A 20,090-nucleotide genomic window follows, 5' to 3' on the forward strand; every position below is an offset into this window, starting at 1 on the left:
CGCTATGGTACCCGGGTTGTCCAATGACAACTAATAAATATATTTTCAACGTTCTGGCTGTAATTCCTTATGTTTTGCCTGCGTTCGCCATAGATATCTTTTTAAGACTCCGAGGTAGTAAACCAATGTGAGTATTCAATCGATCGTCCAACAACGAGAACAATCTTTCTGGGAGAATCTTTGTTTCCATCTATAATAAAAGTAAAACTGATATTTTAGAATGATGAAACTTCTCCAAAATGGCAATAAGCTGTTTACAATGACAGCATATTTCGCTCTGCACGAATGGACTTTCCAAAGGGATAACTGTTCCGGTTTGGTGAGAAAAGTGAAAATGTTGAAGGACAGCGATATGGTCAGACTAGATTTACGGGATATGGATTGGGAGAAGTACGTTGCAATTTACCTGATGGGAATGAGGAAATTTATTCTGAAGGAAGACTTTAATTCAACAGCACAACAACGGTTATCAAGGTGCATATAAAAGTATCTTCGTATAAAAAAATAGGAATTAATATAAATACATACATTTTCGGTTATTTTAGGTTGTACTGGATAGATCAGATCACAAAAATATCGGGTATAATAACTTTGTTATGGATAATATTATATTTTGTATACTGACTATTTGAACGTTACCTTTTTGTCTTTGAAAGACAATATAAATAGCTATAAACAATGATAATAGAAAATAAATATCTTTCACAATAATGTATTTCTGAATGCTCTCTTTGGTTTCTGAATTGTTTGTTCACAAACCTTGTAGTTCTTTGACCAGTCGGAGTTAAGGTATAGACACCATCGACGAAATAGGGAGCAGACGTGACAGTCAGAGCTGAATAAAATGTTACCCCACATAATAAGTAGTACTGTTACTCCGATTTATACGTTCAAAGTGAATGTTTAAAATAGAGACATAGTAGACAGTATCGGCGGTTAAGGAACTTGGAGACAGTACCTGATTCTTCCGAATATTCTTAAAGTTTGTTCATTTCTTATATTTCCATTGTTTACGCATATGATTTGTGTTATCGCTATAAATCCGAATACTGAAATCTTTCATAGTCCGATTTTCTTATATGCAGGAATTCAATCCTAAATTAGTAGGTTATTCACTTGGAGACGCTATAAGTATTGATCCAACTGCGCAGTTAAACGTCGCTGAACCTGGAATTATGTCTAAAGATATGACACTCATGGCGACATCTGGTGAGTAAAATAAAGGAGGACCCGAAGATAGATATAAAGAAACATTGGAAGATTCGTATGTTTGTAGACAGAGTAATTATATACAATACATATTTAATTTCACATAATATTAATACTATATCGGAAGTAATATTTTAATATATATATAATCATTGAAATTAACAACTGATTAATAGAACATGAATTCACATAAAATCATTTCAATCTGTTATCAATATATATCGAAAGCAATGGTATCCTTTATCGATATTGATCCTTTTCGAATTGATACCAAACTAGTATTGTATAAAAAGGATATCGCACGGAAGTTTCGACATCCTTTTTATACTTCCCACAAATTTCGATACTCGTTTCATACCCTAATAGCAATAATATTGTATATGCATTCACTCAATATCTAAAGAAAAGTGAAAGACATTTTAATTTTAATATAAAATAAATATTTCGTTCCATTTAATAGAAAATAAGGGTCAATTTAGGGATATGCGTGTGAATGAAGAGATATGAATAGTAAGCACAGTTTTTACGGTCTGGAGGCTAAACTATTCGTATAAATATTTCTCTTATATACAGAAAACAAATGTTTTTTTTCTAGTATTAAACAAATATTTCCTTTATAATTGAAAGAAATATTTTCCCCCAAACATGAAATACTTATACCTTGTATATTTGAAAAAAACTATTTGTATCTCTATTTAAATAGAAAAAGATTGAATTTATTTTTACAATTGGGGGTCACGAGCTGATAAGCGTAGAAATAACTCGAGTTAATAAGGGAGGAAAGATAAAATTTTAGTTTTCATGGTTTAATGGAAAAGATGAAGTAGTACTAAGAGGGTAAGAAGAAGAAGTGATTAATCCGAGAAAGTAAAGATACAGAAAGAAAGTAAGAGAAAAGGCAGTATGTAAGCAAGTTAAAACTGTTCAGAGAAATAAGAAATTACAGCGATAAACGATGAATATGAAACACATCAAGAGAGACGGCAGATCGGTACGATAATACGAGAAAAATTAATACGAAAGGAAAGATAAAACGGTGCCCCCTATCGGGTAAAAAGAGAACATAGTCAGATGATAACGACGGTAAGTCATATAGGTAGATACAAACATAGGCAACATAAGAGTAGATAAAGTACCTTTTGCATCTTTGTGGCCCGATGTGACTGTCACACCGACTTGGAAATTCGACACTCATTTCAGCGTTCTCTACTCATAAACGACGTTCACTCGATAAAATACTTATTAAAGAAGAATCAATGGAAACTAACAGCATTCTTGCGTATGTGCATACTTGTATGCCTCCAGAGAGGAGATATTTGATCAGCAGTTGTATTTTTCGAGTACTTTAGTAGTATTAGAGAAGGAATGAGAGCGTTCAAGTTTATGGTTCTGGTTGTTCCCGGACTAGTAGTGCACAATGCGGCTAGGTACTGAAGATGACACACGCTACCATATACAATATTCTATAAAATTGTGGGTCCGGCCTGTTTGGTTACACGCTAGTATAGACAAGAACCTATTGCTTTCCACGGTATAAGAACCTATTTAATTGTATGGTTCTACGAAAAAGTTCATATCTATTTGTCTATCCGAGATAGACAACTTTGAGAATAACAATATCGCGCGATAATTCCAATGGCAGAAATATTTTCTCATCGCAGCATGGAACCACATAAATATTTTTTTTCTCAGTACGTATTATTAAGATTGCTGGAATGAATTCAATGACCTTGCACGTGAAATCATGTACTGTTGTAAAACGTTATAAATTCGTCAGTTCCCGAGAAATTAAGTGAGCAAAAGTCGTTGGCTATCGGATGTTAGGTTTCTATCGACGCTCTAAACAAATTTCGAATTCCTTATCTTCCGTGGTGCTTCTTAAATTGCCAAACACGTACATGGCAGTTTTATCTTATTATTGTTGGTGCTTTAACTTTTTGACCAAACTTGGTTTCTCGGGCACCAGTCTTTATTAACTTGGTTTTCTCCTTCTAATAGTGTTGCATACGTAGAGGTTATGACATATCACATGTCACACCACATGTTTGACATCACATCTGAAATATATTATTTTTGAGTGTATTCTAGAGACTAAATTCAAATCTATGCATAAAAACCTAGAATTTGTTGACAAATGTCACCAGACATGCGTTTGCTGTCAATTTACAGGGTGCTATAATGCAATTATAGATGTGAAATAATTTAAAGTGTGATTCTTGAATCTCGAATTAACTTAAGATCAAGAATAAAAAAAAGTTGCATTCTCGGCTTTGTTCTTTAGTCATCGACAATTACAAATTAGCCGAAATATCCCCGTGCGCGAGGTAATCCGCTTACACGATCAGATTAAATTAATCGACCGTCCAAAGCCTTGATGCATTAAGTGCGAAGGTAGCAGGAATAATTACGGATCATCCAATGCCGTACACTGGACTAAACCTTGAATTTCATGTAACGCCAATTATGGCGTTGCCCGCATTCTTTCAACTTTTGAAGATAAATACATACAGCGCCTACAATTCCTTTCTCTACATTGGTGTACTTATTTTTAGCCTACATTCAAATTTGCAAACATTCTGCTTTTTATATCTATCCTGATTTCTATACTTTCAATCAAAGAGATAAATTGCATTCGCGTATGTGTCTTTAGCGAGAACTATAGCGGGAAATTTGTCAAGTAGTTGGCAACGCCATAATGATACTTTTATGTAACTCGAAAACTAAGACCGAGCACCCGTTATATGTACAAGAAAGTTGTTCGAAATAACGACCTTGACAACATATTTCAAAGGTATTGAAATCAGTGAGGAGCATACTAAATACTTGCTAGCTTATAGTGGACAAACATATTTTTAGTACAAAATATGTACTCGTTTCGTTATGTAAATGCTGAGGACCATCGAAATCGATTAACGTTGTTGCGAGCTATAAACGATTAAAAATGGTGAAAATTGCAGCATCTTTAGGAGTTTAGGGCTATAACTGTAATAAATCTGAAGATTCTTATATTTTTTGATACTGTCTCTTTTTTCTGCATCAATCGATTTCGATAAAACTTTCAGCATGCGTATATATGTATATATGTATTTAAAATATTCATGACAGGTTCAGATTAAAAAGCTGTAAGAAGCGATTATTGTTATTTTGTTATTTCCCTCTCGATTTCGACAAATTGCAATTCTTCCAAAATTCTTTTACACGCCACCTTTTAGAGGTCGTTTGGGCCATTTTTCAAAAAGTTACTTCATCTTGAAGGGTGTTCAAATACTTTTATGAGAAATCGTACAACTTTCCTGGTCTCTCGGTGTATGCACGTATGTAGTAGGCGTGTACGTATGTATGTGTGTACGTTTGAAACAAGTTTCGTAATGAATAAGCGTCCCGAAGGTCATCAGGTCTCGATAAATTCAATATAGATTTGGCGTGTTATAAAAGTTGCAAAATATGTGGAAGAGTTACGCTTCAGGTTTTTTCCCTCCGATAATATAAAAGCGAAATATATTGCAGATAAAAAAGTCAGTAATTAATTAATGTACTTGATATTGCTATTAAATCAATAATTAACAAATGTATTCTGCACGAATGAAATCTTATTCACAACTCCAACTCGTTATTCCATTCATTGTTTCTGTACTGGAAATGAGTATATCTTGTTGCCAGTTATAGTTGTAGAATATTCTACTTGCAGAAAAGCGCAGATGTCTATAGCGAACTACTGCGCTTATACGCTTCGATTAAAATATATACCATGCGCGTGTATTCAAGAATTTTTGCATTCGTCGCGTAGCATCCGGTGTCCAGCATCGACAGTTGGAAGAATTACGCATAAGAAACATCATTTGCAATTGCCATTTCGATTTATGGCCAAAACACTGTCATTTTTATTGTCGTCACGGACAATATTTCGCAATAATGGTAGAAATATTATTGAACGCTCAAAATATTTCTATTTTCAATTATCATTGATGTATTACTTTTCATTGAAAATTAATGATGCATATGTATGTTCATTATGCAAATAATACGGAGAGTACATATATATGATGTTACATCTTGCACCACGATACTAAATCCGCGAAAAAGTGTGGAATAATTATTTCAAGTGTTTCATTTTCGTGGCTCGACATCAGACATCGTACTTAAGTGATTATGTACGTTATGTTAGTGACGAAAACAGGTATGAATAATCGTTCGTCATGGCGAAACTTTAAATGTTTCATCGACTTGTCTTGTACTTGATTGACAAGGGCGTGAGATACATTGGCGGATCTTGCATAAATCCAACGTCACTTTCGGTAACGATTTCTCCGAAATATATCACAGCCAGGACAACCTTCATAGCGATCATTGCATCTCATCGTGAAAACCGGCTACAGCAAAATTAAGATTCCGAAATGATGCATGTGCGCAGCAGCCAGCGCAGCCTTTTGTGCCGTTTAACAAGTACACTTATCTCAGATCGTGACAACCTTTGGGAGGGAAAAGAAGGATACCACCTTGAATAAATTTAGTATTGTTATAAAGTTATAGCCGGATAGAAAGTACGAGTTTTCGCGGGTATCTCGTCACTTCGTTAGTTGGTCGAACAAGACGCGCGATGGGCAAGCTTCGTTTGTACCTTTTGTTACAATTATGCGTGCTGACGGCGTCTCAAAGGAAGATTTTAGATTCGCCAATAACTTTGCACTATTATCGGCAGTTTCGTAGCTGGCTTTTCCAAAGTATCGGTATGTGTTTGCTTAATGTGATTATTTTCCATAGTGACCATTTCCTACGATATATAAAAGGGAATGATGTGTAATTCGCAACTAATGTGTTTTTAAAACGGCGCAAAAGAAAAAATGCGGTATTTTAGAAAAAGCGTACACAATCCTCGTTATATAGATATACAATGTGCAGAAAGTTTACGGCCCGTTTAGGGCAGAGTTGCATCACGGAAGATGATCGATGATCCTGGATGTTACCAGAAATTTCCTAGCGCGAGAAAATTAAGCGTTTCAATATTGTTTAAGGATGCAATGGTAAAAGTGTAAATTACTCATTTGTTAATACTCCATCATCGATTACGTAGATTTGATCGTCATATGTAATAAATTTGTTTTTAGTGCTGTACGATATTTCATACTTTACACACCATAGTTTAGAATATTATAGGTTCATTCGATATTCATTTCTATTTATTTGGCTATTACATTTATGGTAATAAATCTTACCATAAATCTCGCTGTTTTAATCCTGGGATTAATATTACTCTTTTTACAATATCTACGAGGTAAGATGGATATTAATTCAGATACTGAAAATCACGTTATATTTATCGTATAATATGGATGTTAAATAAAAGAAATTTTTCAAAGAAAATGATATGCAAAGTTCCAACGTTATTGATCCCAAATGAAGCGATGTACCTTTATCACTATTGTGAAAATTGTCATGTGTAATATGTTTCCTTTTGGGTGACTCTCTCAAAAAGCAATTTATATGGAAAGTAATCCATGAAACGACCAAGTTTGTCCGCGGCATAACTCAATTTATAAGAAACTGAATTTACAGATATAGTTTCCTAGTTTCTAAACGAAGTTATATTAGTAGCCAAATAGGAGTTCTCGTGATTTTCGCATTACTGAAAATAGATTTGATTCCATGTTTGTGTAAGTGAAATCACAAAATGAACTTCATCCGGATCGTAACGACTGAATCGTATGACCTAATGAAACGTATTTTCTAGGAGCAAGAAAGCACGATGAGGGATCACTCTCGCAATCAGCGCGAAATGAAAGCAAACTTCAAATACAGGTCCCATCAGACGTTCCATTTCCTTGCAACGTTACAGGTAGTTGAATTTTTATTTATCATTTTTATCGAAAAAACGAAATCATCCTGAAATATTATTCCTTCGCATTCGCTTTTCCAAAATCACTCCTAATTTATATCGCAGGGAGAGTGTTCCGCTTTGAAAATTTAAATTAATTAAACGCGCAGAAATGTTAATATGCTTTTAAGTTTATTTCTAATCTCTTTATAGTATTGTCATTTTTCGCGATCGATATTTATTCAATCGATAGAACAATTATTCAAACATGGCAGGTCCTTTTATCTCCAATTAATTGCTTTATCGCCATATTTTTAAGTTGACATTAAATTTAAATAAATGAATAATGGATTCATTACCGTAGCGCGGTACAATTGTTAGGATTTGTTGCTATCGCTCGATATAATTCCAGGAACCGAGTATTCTAAATCTTTTATACTAATCCCTTTAGGTGGTAGGTCTCCCAAAGTTCCCGAGTCGGTTCATCGTTTGAGACCAGGCGACATAGATGTTATTGCCGCGATGGGCGATTCTTTGACAGCCGGTGCTGGAATTTTCGCAACTAATTTATTGGAGCTGCTCGTTGAAAGCAGAGGCGTGTCAGCGAGCATTGGTGGTGAAGGAACTTGGCGAACATACTTGACGCTTCCCAATATTTTTAAAGTACGTTACTCAAATTCTTTGCTCAAAAATTGATCACGTACATAAATTATATAATCATGCTTTGTACGACTTAGTAATCATAAAAGAGACTAACGCTTTCATAGTCGGCTCTTTTTATAATTAGGAATTTAACCCGAAATTATTGGGCTATGCACTTGGAGAATCTCTGACTATTCAATCAGCTTCGCAGTTAAACGTCGCTGAGATCGGTGCAATGTCCAGAGATATGCCATTTATGGCCAAACATCTAGTCAATAAAATGAGAAATGATCCGAGGATAAATATAAAGAGACATTGGAAGGTTCGTATTTTAGGTAAAGTAATGAGATAATAACGGGAAATTAATATTATCATTCTGTAATATATATTAGCAGTGAATTTCACAAATTATTTCGCCTGCTTGCGATTTCTTTCAAATCCATAATATTAGCAACATTATTGCCAGTAGTGTCGTAGTAGATACTACTATGTTTATCAAGGCTGAAAATGAGTCGAAATATTTTTAGAAATATATGAAAATTATACATAGTTTTCATATATTCGTTGTGGAATAAACAAAAAGATAATTATTTCATTTAAGTTTCATTGAAATAATTTTAAAAATTACGGATATTTGTTTTGTGTTAGGGGATTTCCGAGTTACCAGTGAAAATCAAAAGTGTTTCGAGCAAATATCAAATTGGACAACAAGTCTTTTTCAGTTAGTTTCATTTTTTATTTCACTGTTCAAATAATAAGGTTTCTATGTTTTATAGTTGATCTCTTTATTCATCGGGCACAATGATTTTTGTGACGATATATGCGAACTTCCTTCTCCGTGGTCTGTTTTGGATAATCACAAAACTGATTTAATTAATACTCTTACGATATTAAGAGATAATTTACCCAGGACTTTTGTCACTATTCATATAATGCCCCACTTAAAGGAATTCGTTGCTGCGCTTCAAGGAAAGAAGTCTTTGAAATGCTATATAACCACTACCATTGAATGTTCATGTTTGTTCGCTTTGCAATTCAGAGATCAAAGACAGGAGTATTATAAAATAATGGAGAGGTTCGTATAATTCAGGGAATTGTCGAAGCTTTTTGGGTACCTCATGCTTAAACGAGTACAATATTTATTTCATATTGCAACATTTACAATATTATTATNTAGATAATTGTGATCAATTTTATTGCAAAATTTCAGTATAAAATGACACAGGTTGACCGCCATTTAACTTATTCGACGGTAGAATTTCATGTTAAAATTATCTTCAACAACTGGTACGTTTCCAAATCTATAACTAGTTAACTCTAGTTGCTTTCAGTTTTCTACTTTAATTTAAATCGATTAATTTTGATGGACATTAAATCCATATGCATACATATTTTTATTATTTCGGCTTTGTACTTACGATATTAGTTAAATTTGATGAAGATAAAAGTCACATTTATCTTACATTTCGCGAAATTCGGACACGAAGAATTTTTCAACGATCTACATTTCGAAATAGACTATTTGACTCGTTATTAGTGGCATGATATACGGTGAAATATATCGCGTATTTAGGAAAACCTCATCTAGTCATCAGAGAAAGATTTTTTTAATGATAGTATCCTCATTTGTAATTTGACAGTTTGCGTGCATTACTTATTTCTGAAAGTTATTTTGCTGTATTTCTTCAGTTCTTATACTTTTTCGTTGACTCAAGTAACACTGCCCTATTGCCCTATGGTTATTCGAATCAGTTCCTCGTTTTTGATATTTTCCCTTGCTAGACCTACATTATACGTGAAAAATTAATTTTGTCTGACAATACACGTGTGTGTGTATAACAAGTTTGATTATTCTGTACAAAGTTCAAGACTGAGATGTTGTGAATCTCAGCAGCTTAGATGATTCGAATAAACCGACATCGCTATATTTCTCTGATAGGTTTTAGATACCGACATCGATTCTATGATGCATATGAGGAATATGCTGATACAATCTTGCCCAAATTTTTTAGGTGGCAAGAGTTGGAAGAAGAAATCGCCAATTATCCAGAATTTCATAGAAATAACTTCGCTGTTGTAATTTTACCAACACTTAAACACACGAAGATACCGCTTGCCAAGGATGGATTCGCCGATTTATCGTATTTTTCTGTTGATTGCTTTCACCTAAGCCAAAAATCTAATGCAATATGTAAGTATAATGGAGGAGCGTGTGTAATACCATGACTTTTATACTAATAATCAAACGAAAATTCTTTCATGTGTATCAAGTGGCAAATAATCTGTGGAACAATTTGTTAGAACCAGTTGGCAACAAATCTTCTGCTTGGACCCCATTATACGAAAGATTTTTGTGTCCTACTTCGGAAAGACCATTCTTGATGACACGTGAAAACTCGCACAAGTTTTTCTAAACTGAAGACGTATCTGTGATTTGATTTCAAGATTAAAATCGTGAACCATCAATTTAGAATCAAAGTGTCATTTTAATACACAATCGAATTTTGTTAATATATCATATACGTAATTATAACTAATAATTATTTCTTAATTCGATAAAGTATATCTGTTCAGATATCTCTGTTATTGCATATGATCTCAGCCTGAACTTTATGTATTTCACATTCGCATTCATAGCTGCCTTTTTTACTTTATATCTCACACTAATCTTTATCAGCGCTTTTATGAAACGTCTATGCTAAGTACTTTCATATATGATTTCACGATTTTAGAAAGAAAGGAGTGTAGAGTCGACGAATTTTTAAATTTCGAACGATGAATGACTGGGAATGCTTGAGAGATATTCAATGTGATTTTCAGATATTTATTTGTCTTCCGTTTTCTATTCTTTCATCGTTGCTTGTTTGTTTTGTTCCTCTTCATTACTATCGCGATAAGGAAAAAATTAGTTACGAAATTATTATTCAGCGAAGTAAAAATTGTTCAGCTTTGCGGAAAAATAAATTTCCTCAGCAGTTAGCCATATTATTAACAATGCATATTATTAATAGTTATAAATAATACAAACCATACTATTCCATTTTGTATTGTTGAAAATAATATTGCAAATGGAAAAGTTCGTACAACTATTCTAATAGTATTTCCAAATACAACAACTATCTGTAAAATAGTTTATAAAATATAAATTTATATTTCCAATTATTATTATTACTTCTACTGATATTATTATTTATTATTACGTGAGGAGGCGAACAAAAGTTAAAAGAAAATTCGAGTTTCTCTAATTAAATTACTGTTCTACGATGGATTAGGCTACTTTACTTTAAAACATCATCACCACTTTCTCTGTTTTGGTTGAATGCATTAAGGAAAATTGTTTATAATAGCACAAAGTGAGACAGCCCAAACATCGGTAGTTGTTCTTCTACAAATCCCAGTTCATTTAGTTTATTGTTTACTTTATTGCTTATTTCCGATAAAATTTCGAAACATTTTACTGTCTACTAGAATTTTTCAGTTTTCTACCGCCAGAGGAGAGTACTTCGTGTACTAGTAGAAAATAATAAGTTATCTAGAAGATAAATTATATTAATAAAATGAAGAAAGTAGTAGAGCCAAATGGCTATGCTTTAAAATCTAGGAAGGACAAGCGTGTAACTCATTTATGCAATCTGGATTTTTCATAAAAATATTAAGAAACCAAAATTGGGGTTTTGTTTATATATTGAGGAACACAGTAGAAGCTTCACTTCGTTCAACCATTATATTCAAATGACACAAATGACATTACCACACACCGATATAGTGTGTCAAACATATGACTTTAAAAAGGTCGAACATTTCTTGTTTCTTCGACCATTCGCGGAGAGACGCGATCGCGAGAAGGCAGGTCAACGGGAGTCGTAAATTCCCGTTACGATTAGATAATCGACGCCACGAAATGATCGATCCCCTGATTTCTATTACGACAATAGGGGTGGTTCAACTGAATTTACACTGAATTAACAGGTATAAATTAATGTTTATTCCAACAACTTTATATAGAAGATAGTTACACTGATGCGTATGTATAAGTTAAGTAAGTGATTGATTTGAGGTATGAAACTCGGTAATGACGTGTTGACTATTCTAACGGTGAAGAATAAGTAAGTTAAAGTGGCGATGTTGTGTCGGAGGAAAGCTAGTGATGGGTGTGTCTAAAGACGCGAGAAAGCTGATTTGTTCATGACGATTTTGGTTAGGAAAAGTGAGGGCAGTAGACTTGTTCCTGATTGGATACAAGAAGGTTGATGGACTAGGAAGGGTCTTAGGCGCCCTCGATAGATAGTTGCTAGTGTAAAGTATCGTACGTGAGCAAAACGAACTTTCAGTATCTTTTTGCCATAAACAATAGCCTTTAGATACCGATTTAGTTTAGAGATATTTGTTCGGTCTGACTGACCTTCTAGAATGTCCTAAGATTTATGGTCGGTTCTTAAGACTATTGAGGGACGAGATAAGGACGTGCCGACATCTGGTTGCCATCCCGCCCGCGGTGTGTGACCTGGTCTAGGTAGAGTGTCGTCAGACGTAACAGGTACCTTCTGCGTTTATGGCAGAAATATAACCATTATAGGAGGAACGTAGCTGGCATTTCCGTGGATAACACAAATGGTAAGCTAGAGAGACAGAACTCATTAATTTATGCTTATTGCGAGATAATATGGAAGTGCTGTCTTCCCATCTATTTGCCACTGCATGCGTTTAATTGCTCATCATGTATGCGAACCTTTTCCGATAAGTGTTGAGCAGCTTTTACATTTAATTCGTTGCTATTTTGCAAGAAATGTACAAAGACAAAGTCTACTAGAAAGCACGCAGAATTTTGTGGAAGCAGCGCGCTAGAAAGTGCTTCGATCGTATGCAACAAGCTGGTTAGCTCAGTCAGAATTTCCGTGCCCAGGTGCCCGCCACGTGAGTCGCTTGGTGCGCCCGCCACCCACAGAATGGGAGGGGCGGCATGCGTTCCGCCGAAAGCTAAAGAGACGAGCCGGATTCGGGAGCCTACTGCGGACAGGAGACAGGGCGACAACGCGAGAAATCTACCGCAAATAGAGGAAACAATCACGAGTGAGGCAGATGGCCGGGAGGCGGCCATGGATATGGACTTAGCAAAGTAGATTCATGCGGCTCCTCCAGACCAACTTGGGGCGATCGGAACGGGCACAAGACCTGCTCTTCCAGACGATAAGAGAGAGCAGGATTGCCCTGGCAGTGATAGCCGAGCCCTATCACCTACTAGATACCCCTAACTGAGTCGGACCCAGTTACCCCAGTTAACCCAGAAACCTGGACGGCTTAGTCGCTATGACGTGGACGTCAGCACCGGGCACATCCGCCGCAGGGATCCTGTTCGAACAGGCCAAGGGGTATGCCGCGATCAAGTGGGCTGGGATGGTGGTGGTGAGCGTATATGTCACCCCGAACAGTGGCCTGGTCGCGTTTGAGGAGTTCCTGGATGGGGTTGGCGATTGCGTGAGACGATACCTTTCACGTCAGATCCTGGGAGACTTTAATGCTCACTCCTCGCAATGGGGGAACACAAGGACAGATGCTCGTGGCTGGGTGCTGTCAGACTGGGCTGTGGACCTCGGGCTCCTCATGCGGACCAGCACATGCGTGGCATCGAGAGGGTGTTCCGTCGTCGATATCACATGGGGTACCCCCAATGCCTTCCGGCGGGTCTCAGGCTGGAGAGTAGCTGAAGGGGTGGAGACTCTCTCAGACCACCTGTATATGTTCATGGAGGTCGGCCCCGAGACAATGCCCGTGAGAGAGGCCCGCGGCATTAGAGGAACGAAACGTTCCCGCCCGCCAGCAAGATGGTGCCTCAAGGATAGAGACAACGAGATGTTCCAGGCAGCAGCCATTGTCGCGGCCTGGAACTGGGACGCCATACAGAGGAGACAAGCGTCGACGAAGAGGCGGAGAACCTTCGCTGAGACATGAAAGCGGCATGTGATGCGTCAATGCCGCGCTCCGTGTCTGGGGCTCCGTCACCCCGGAGGGCGCGGGGTTCCTATGAAAGTTTCCTCCATGAAAAAAAAGCTCAATCAGAATTTGTCAAAAGATTTTTGGAACAGTGAAAAGTACTATTCAGTATGTTTGCAGATACAGCTATGGAAAAAATTTGTGCTACTGCCAATATCATATTTAATTGTTCTAATTGTAAAATTATACAACAATTATAAAAATTATAAAATAAAATATAAAAAATTATAAAATATAAAAAAAGATTGTAAAATTCGAGGCAATAACTGTTTTTGCTCAAATAATCGTAAGCTGTCGTGGTCGTTTTCATATCATCAGCAGTCGATCACTGATCCCCGTGTTTCGATGATTCTAGCGGTGTTTCGCCGCTGGTTTCGTCAGTGTTTCACCGTTCAAAGGCTTAGCAATAATCCGAATCCGAATTGTCAAGGCAATCAACGGCGATTGGTAATTATTTTCCGTTTCGAAGCCGCCATTGGCATTTTGAAATTCGAACACTGAGATAGTTTCAACCGTTGCATCTTCAAAAATCTAAATTTTCCAATGAGATGAAGAACGGGCAGCAGTATTGTTGAGAATTGTGGATCGTAATCGCCGAAATAAATATGTAGAAACATTTTAATTACATGCAGGGATGATAATAAAATAGTTTTGTATTTATTTAATGTGTGATTTACAAGATGTTCATGGATACCCATTACACGTGTTTCAGCACTCTTCTGGTCTTACTTTTATACCATGTATACAAAACAGTGACATTCTTTTGTTCTACGAGACGCTGCGCACGCACATACTCACACACACATAAGTGTATCACTACTGCGTGGTCGATCTGGAGTAATGCACAAAATTACATATATTGCAATAAGTATAATTTGGTGAGCCGCGTTGACTCGCGCACTTACAATCATGAAGTCGCTGAATACTTGCGAATCTACCATTAAATACTGTTACGTCCCGTGTCCCTTCACATAAACCATACTCCATCCATCGGTCAAGATGATCACCAGATGTCTAACATCCTTATTTGGACCCTTCACATAAACCATACTCCATCTATCGGTCAAGATGATCACCAGATGTCTAACATCCTTATTTGGACATGCAATAATCCTACGAACCGTCATAAATTTTAGCATTTTTTACAATCAAGGTCTTTAAATTCCTCAAGTATCATTTAAGTAACAAGAATTTACTACCGCGAACGCGTCACTTCGCGAAGCGGTCGAACAAGTCTATCTTCACTGCGCGTGGCGGTGAATCCACCTCAATATATTTTTAATCGTATGCGCTCGGCATTTTAATTAGCATAGGTTATTTTTAAATGGACTATGCACCCGGACACTGAACCACGCGCACGTGTTTATAGCCGATATCCACCAAGTGTGTCATGGAACAATTAGCTGCCTTGTGTTTCTCTTCATCGGTTGTTATGTGTTTTCTTTTGTGTCTATTTTCCTGTAATATCTGTTTGTTTATTTCTCATCCCTGTGAATTCTGTGGAAGGCATTAATCTGAAGGAAGGGCGGGGCCAATACTCTTCATGTCGACACGTGATGATTCCGACGAAAATATAACAAACAAATGTCATACACTTGCAGAGGTATCGTAATAGCAGAAGAAGGATTATCATCTACTAAAAATAAGCCTGCTACCGCGAATGAGATTCGTTGCGTGATTAAAAATGTAACAAGTTGTGGTGCAGATATAATCAATGAGAAATTTGTAAAGAAGACGATAACAAAATAAATGTTTGAGAATTCAGTAACTTCATTTAAACTACTGTAGTAATTAATGATCCGATAATATTTTTGATATACAAGGTGGTTGGTAACCAGTGGTACAAGCGGAAAGGGGTTATTCTACGCGAAAAAAGAAGTCGAAAATATAGAATAAAAATTTTTCGTTTGACGCTTTGTTTTCAAGAAAATCTTCTTTGAATTTTCGCTCGGTACGCGTGCACTTTATCACGTCTCGTTATAACGGATCTCACTGTAGATCGTTATCTCGATGGATATTATCGCAGTTTAAGTTTGTTAAGTAGTAACCATCTACGCTATCGTTCGAGAATTTATTGAAACTAACAAGCATTATGACTTTTATATTTTATAAATTACACGCAGTTTTCATTTTATTGTGAGCAAAGTCCACTAGTGTCGAATATGGAGAACGGGATGCTCTATGAGCAACGGGTCTGCATTCTGTCCGCTATAATACAAATGTTTCATTCAAAAATTGACAAAGTGGTCGACTATAACATAAATCGTGAGCAATCGTGTATGAAATAGATAGAGTTTACGCCTTTGCTTTAACTGTGTACTGCTTTAAATTTTCTACGAAGTCGTAAACGTAAAAATCGCAAATATAATGCACATGTCATTGTTGCTGGCGCATAATTTCATTCTTGAATAAATCTTTCGAATTATTGCATGTGGTTTTTCGCGAGTCCAAAAGCTGGCATTTGTTGATTGAGGTATTACTGCATTCATCATATAGTCCATAAGCGTAGTTACAACCTAAGCAGCATCCAATGATAAAAATTTCGCCAAGAGACATAGATATTTGAAGTGCATAACCACTTTAAAATTGTAAGATTTGTCTTGTATTCGCCGATTGATCGAACAACGTGTTATTAAATAGCTTTTTGAGTTCGACATTTAATTGATTCACACAGATTCTATTTTACTTTCTATATTTCGCCACCTCGTACAAAACGTCTAAACACACCGGATCCACTTAGATAATTAACACGTGGTCAACTCCTGAGACAGAAGAGCGTCGTTACAAGTCGTACCAACTTAGCTTGTAGGAACTAGCGATCATACCAACTTAACATTTCTTAACACAACGTACTATATATAAACACATTGGCAAATATGCACAGCCGATTTGACCTTTGATACGGATTTAAACGTCGCAATATTAAGTTCTTGCTCATCAAGTTCACTTAGTCACTGTAAACCGTATCGTTGATTAACCTTTTCCCTACATGTAAAAGTCTTCCGTTATCCCGGTATTCTGATATACCTACAATTTTCTCCTGCTTCATCGATAGTAGGATATTTTTCTTAGTAAACGTAAATGTCAAAATGAACTTTAACATTTGTTCCTCAGAGAAGATCGATCAAATCGTGGTGTCGATTATTATAATCGTAGCGGGAATTTACGACTCCCGTTGACGTGATATCTCGCGAACGCGTCTCCCCGCGATTGGTCGAAAATACACATAGTCCCATTCCTATTTAATAATCACAAACCTAATTACAGATACACGCTCGCACTAAGGTCAACCCTAAAAGTTAATATTTATTTTATTACATTTATTATATAACAAATATCTATATATCATTATTACAATTCCATTTAACTAGAATTACATTACAATTATTCATTCACCTACCATTTTTATAATTAGTTTGTTATTACTTCACGCTAGCGCTGCAGGTCGTCTCGCTCTGGCCAGATTGAAAGAAGTAGTCTAAACCCAAACCCAATACATTGACGACATTCGCTTCTGATTGAATCATAACAGACATATCTTAGAGTATCTCATATGCAACTGTGTACTGAAGTTTACCCAAGCTCGTCCCAGCCTCGTTCGTCAAGACAAAGAGAGAGCGAGTGATAGATTCGGCCGCTGGTAGCCAATGCTGCGTGCGCTACCGTAGAAACACAATTATCAGCGAAAGTACACTGCAGTTGTACCCACAGCTTTTGCGAATTTCTCGGAAACCATGGCCCATCTACCGTTTACATATGGAAGAAAAAATTGTTTAAAATGTTGAGCTTCACAAATCATCGAAATCAGAGAACATGGAACGGTTTTACAGTTTCGGCCTCGTTCTTACGAGGCAGGCGGAGACGAATAAAGTACTAATGTCTCTGTCTGTAACATTCATAGCGTGCCACGCATACGTAGAATGCCCTTCTTGTTTTCCTTTATCACAACACAACTTTCGGACCATTTCTTCTATGCTATCGGTATATGCGTGTCAAGAACTGTTTACATGACCGTGGTCCTAACTACACGTAATCGGCATCAATAAAATGCTTCATTAAGGCGCTAACTTTCAATATATAGTGTTTAGTTTTTGTTTATGACTTTGTATTGATGCATTTCTTCACATAGTTTTGGATCTTCGACAATAATCATTAAATTGTCTAAAATAATGAAAAGAAATAAAATTTAAGAAGTTTTAACGAAAATAGTCGTCGACTAAAAACATTTTATCAATCTTTTGGTTAAACTGTAGGAAAAAATGGAATATATAAAATGAAGAATTACCCGTAAACACCAAACAGGAAGCAGACGTTCTTAAATTTGCTTGAGCCAGCGATGTCATAAGTTGTCCTACACATAGTATACTCTATTTTGTAGGATCTTTACTACAATTAGTTTATTTACAATAAATGAATTAAACAGATATTAGTTAAACAGGAAACGATGGTTGTTTAACGTGAACTAATCACAATAACATATTATAATTAAGGAAACTAGATAGTTAATTTGCAACTCAGCACGGATCCCTCACGCGGACCGCACTTTCTCGACAATACTAGCAACACACTGTGGACAACGCAATTCGCACTCCCTGACTTCTCGATTTACACTCTCTGACTTCTCAACTAACACTGTCTGTTAATTCGTCTTTGTCCCTTAGCATCTCTTTGTCTTTTGTCTTAGCCCCACCACGCACGTGTTCCGCAACTGCCTTTTCCGCGAAACTATTCGATTGAAGGACAAACGATACATTGTTGGGCCTGTCGGCACTTCGGCTTTCTCGCGACATTGTTTATAGTTCGCCCGATAGTTCACCTCTTAGGCCTTTCTTCCACGATAATACACTCGGCCATTCTGACAATCACATCTGCCCTCAGATGTGTTCATCATCACTAGTTTCACTTGCATCACTAACTCCAACAATGTCCCACCGTTTCATATGATCAGCCGCCGTGAAGGTCGTTTTGCACCATGTAACGGTCATTTCGCAAAACTTCCACAACGCGGTACGACCCAAGGGACTTCGAATGCAGCTTTAGCCCAAGACCGCCCTGCGTCCTCTCGATCGGCACCAGATCCCCCGTCTTGTATGTTGTCGTCTTCTTACGTCTCTTGTTAAACGCTCGCCTGTTTTTAACTTGAATCTCCCCGATCCGTCTCTTTGCTTCTACGCCACAACTGATCTCGGTCCTCCTGGAACATCACGGCCCACTCGTCTTCGACCAACTGCCTGATCTGCGGATCGCTCTGCTTTCTTATCCGCGTTCCAAACAACAGCTGGAACGGGGTAACGTTCGTACTTCTGCTGGAGCTTGTTGCGTTCAAGTACCACTCGTTTGGTGTTGGCGCAGACAACTTCGTCAGTAAGAGAATAATCATCCGGTTCATTCTTTCCACTTGACCGTTTGCCCGCGGATATCCGGTTGCATTCCGAACGTGCTGTATACCTTCCTCATTACAATAGTCCTCAAAGGCGCCAGCCATGAATGCCGTCCCGCGATCGGAGATAATTCTTCTCGGATTCCCAAAACTCACAGACCGCTTCCTCAAGCGACTAATAACCTCCGCAGAACTTGTTGACTTTGTGGAATACAACCAAACGAACTTCGTAAAGGCATCAATCACTACGAAGATATGCCGGTAACTTTTCTTCGTAGAAGGCAATGGTCCAAGATGATCGACATGACAAGTGTCTGTTGAGAATTATGGATCTTGTTAACCGAAATAATGTTATAGAAACGCTAAATTTGCACTTGGAATTAATATTAGAATAATTATATATTTATTTTATGGACGATTTCTAAGATATTCATCGATGCACACTTGCACGCGTCTCAGCACTTTCTTCCATACTCGACTGTTAACTGACTGAACTGTTTACATTCATCTGTTTTCGAGACGCCACGCACACACACACTTCCACACACTGATGCTCACTTACAAGTATCTCCACTACGCATCTAACCTAGTCCAGCACAGAAAATTATACATATCTCAATAGTTTTATTTCTCATGAGAAAAAATGATCATGATTACAAATGCATCAAAGACTGGTTGTGTAAGATATTTCGACGAAGACTCTCAGAAGATACATTTGGAGGTACATTTCTCAGAAGATAAAAATATAACAAAAAGAACGAACAAGACTTGGTATTCTCAGAAGTCTATTAGACAATTAAAAGTTAATTATTTTCTGTGATGGACTTTACGTGTTGGTTTATACAATAACGAAACGAGTTGATACTTGTACTGTCAAATGTATTTAAAAGTATTTTTAAATATAGAATACAGTTGCACGTAGCGGCGATGTCGTACGACAAGACGGTGTCAATGTCCCGAGGCAAAATAACAACATGAGCCGCTCTCGATTCGCATTGTTCTCTGACTCATGCGCCTCTACGTTTCTATCATTGCGAGAAATCTCTCGTTAAGGAT

General features: G+C 36.9%; 2 protein-coding genes and 1 long non-coding RNA gene across 3 annotated transcripts; 2 read left to right on the plus strand and 1 right to left on the minus strand.

Annotated features, from left to right (window-relative positions):
* Positions 1–2: 2 nt before the first annotated feature.
* Positions 3–1,160, plus strand: LOC122577479 (putative fatty acyl-CoA reductase CG5065; the record flags this gene model as incomplete). Its single annotated transcript, XM_043748804.1, has 3 exons — positions 3–127; positions 220–474; positions 546–1,160. Coding segments are annotated over 3 exons (459 nt in total), but the record flags the coding sequence as incomplete, so codon positions are not given.
* A 4,539-nt stretch (positions 1,161–5,699) lies between these two features.
* On the plus strand, positions 5,700–10,291 carry LOC122577477 (phospholipase B1, membrane-associated-like). The gene is made up of 7 exons (XM_043748803.1): positions 5,700–5,936; positions 6,938–7,042; positions 7,473–7,684; positions 7,809–7,985; positions 8,440–8,738; positions 9,676–9,854; positions 9,935–10,291. The coding sequence occupies exons 1-7, from the start codon at positions 5,807–5,809 to the stop codon at positions 10,075–10,077; spliced, it is 1,245 nt and encodes a 414-aa protein (XP_043604738.1). The 5' UTR covers positions 5,700–5,806; the 3' UTR covers positions 10,078–10,291.
* A 5,303-nt stretch (positions 10,292–15,594) lies between these two features.
* LOC122577478 lies at positions 15,595–19,314 on the minus strand. The gene is made up of 3 exons (XR_006320328.1): positions 17,940–19,314; positions 17,055–17,815; positions 15,595–16,946 (listed from the first exon to the last, which is right to left on the minus strand). It is a non-coding gene; the product is annotated as an uncharacterized LOC122577478 (long non-coding RNA).
* Positions 19,315–20,090: the final 776 nt, after the last annotated feature.

Source organism: Bombus pyrosoma, unplaced genomic scaffold, assembly GCF_014825855.1.
Source record: "Bombus pyrosoma isolate SC7728 unplaced genomic scaffold, ASM1482585v1 HiC_scaffold_4717, whole genome shotgun sequence".
NCBI classification, from domain to species: Eukaryota; Metazoa; Arthropoda; class Insecta; order Hymenoptera; family Apidae; genus Bombus; species Bombus pyrosoma.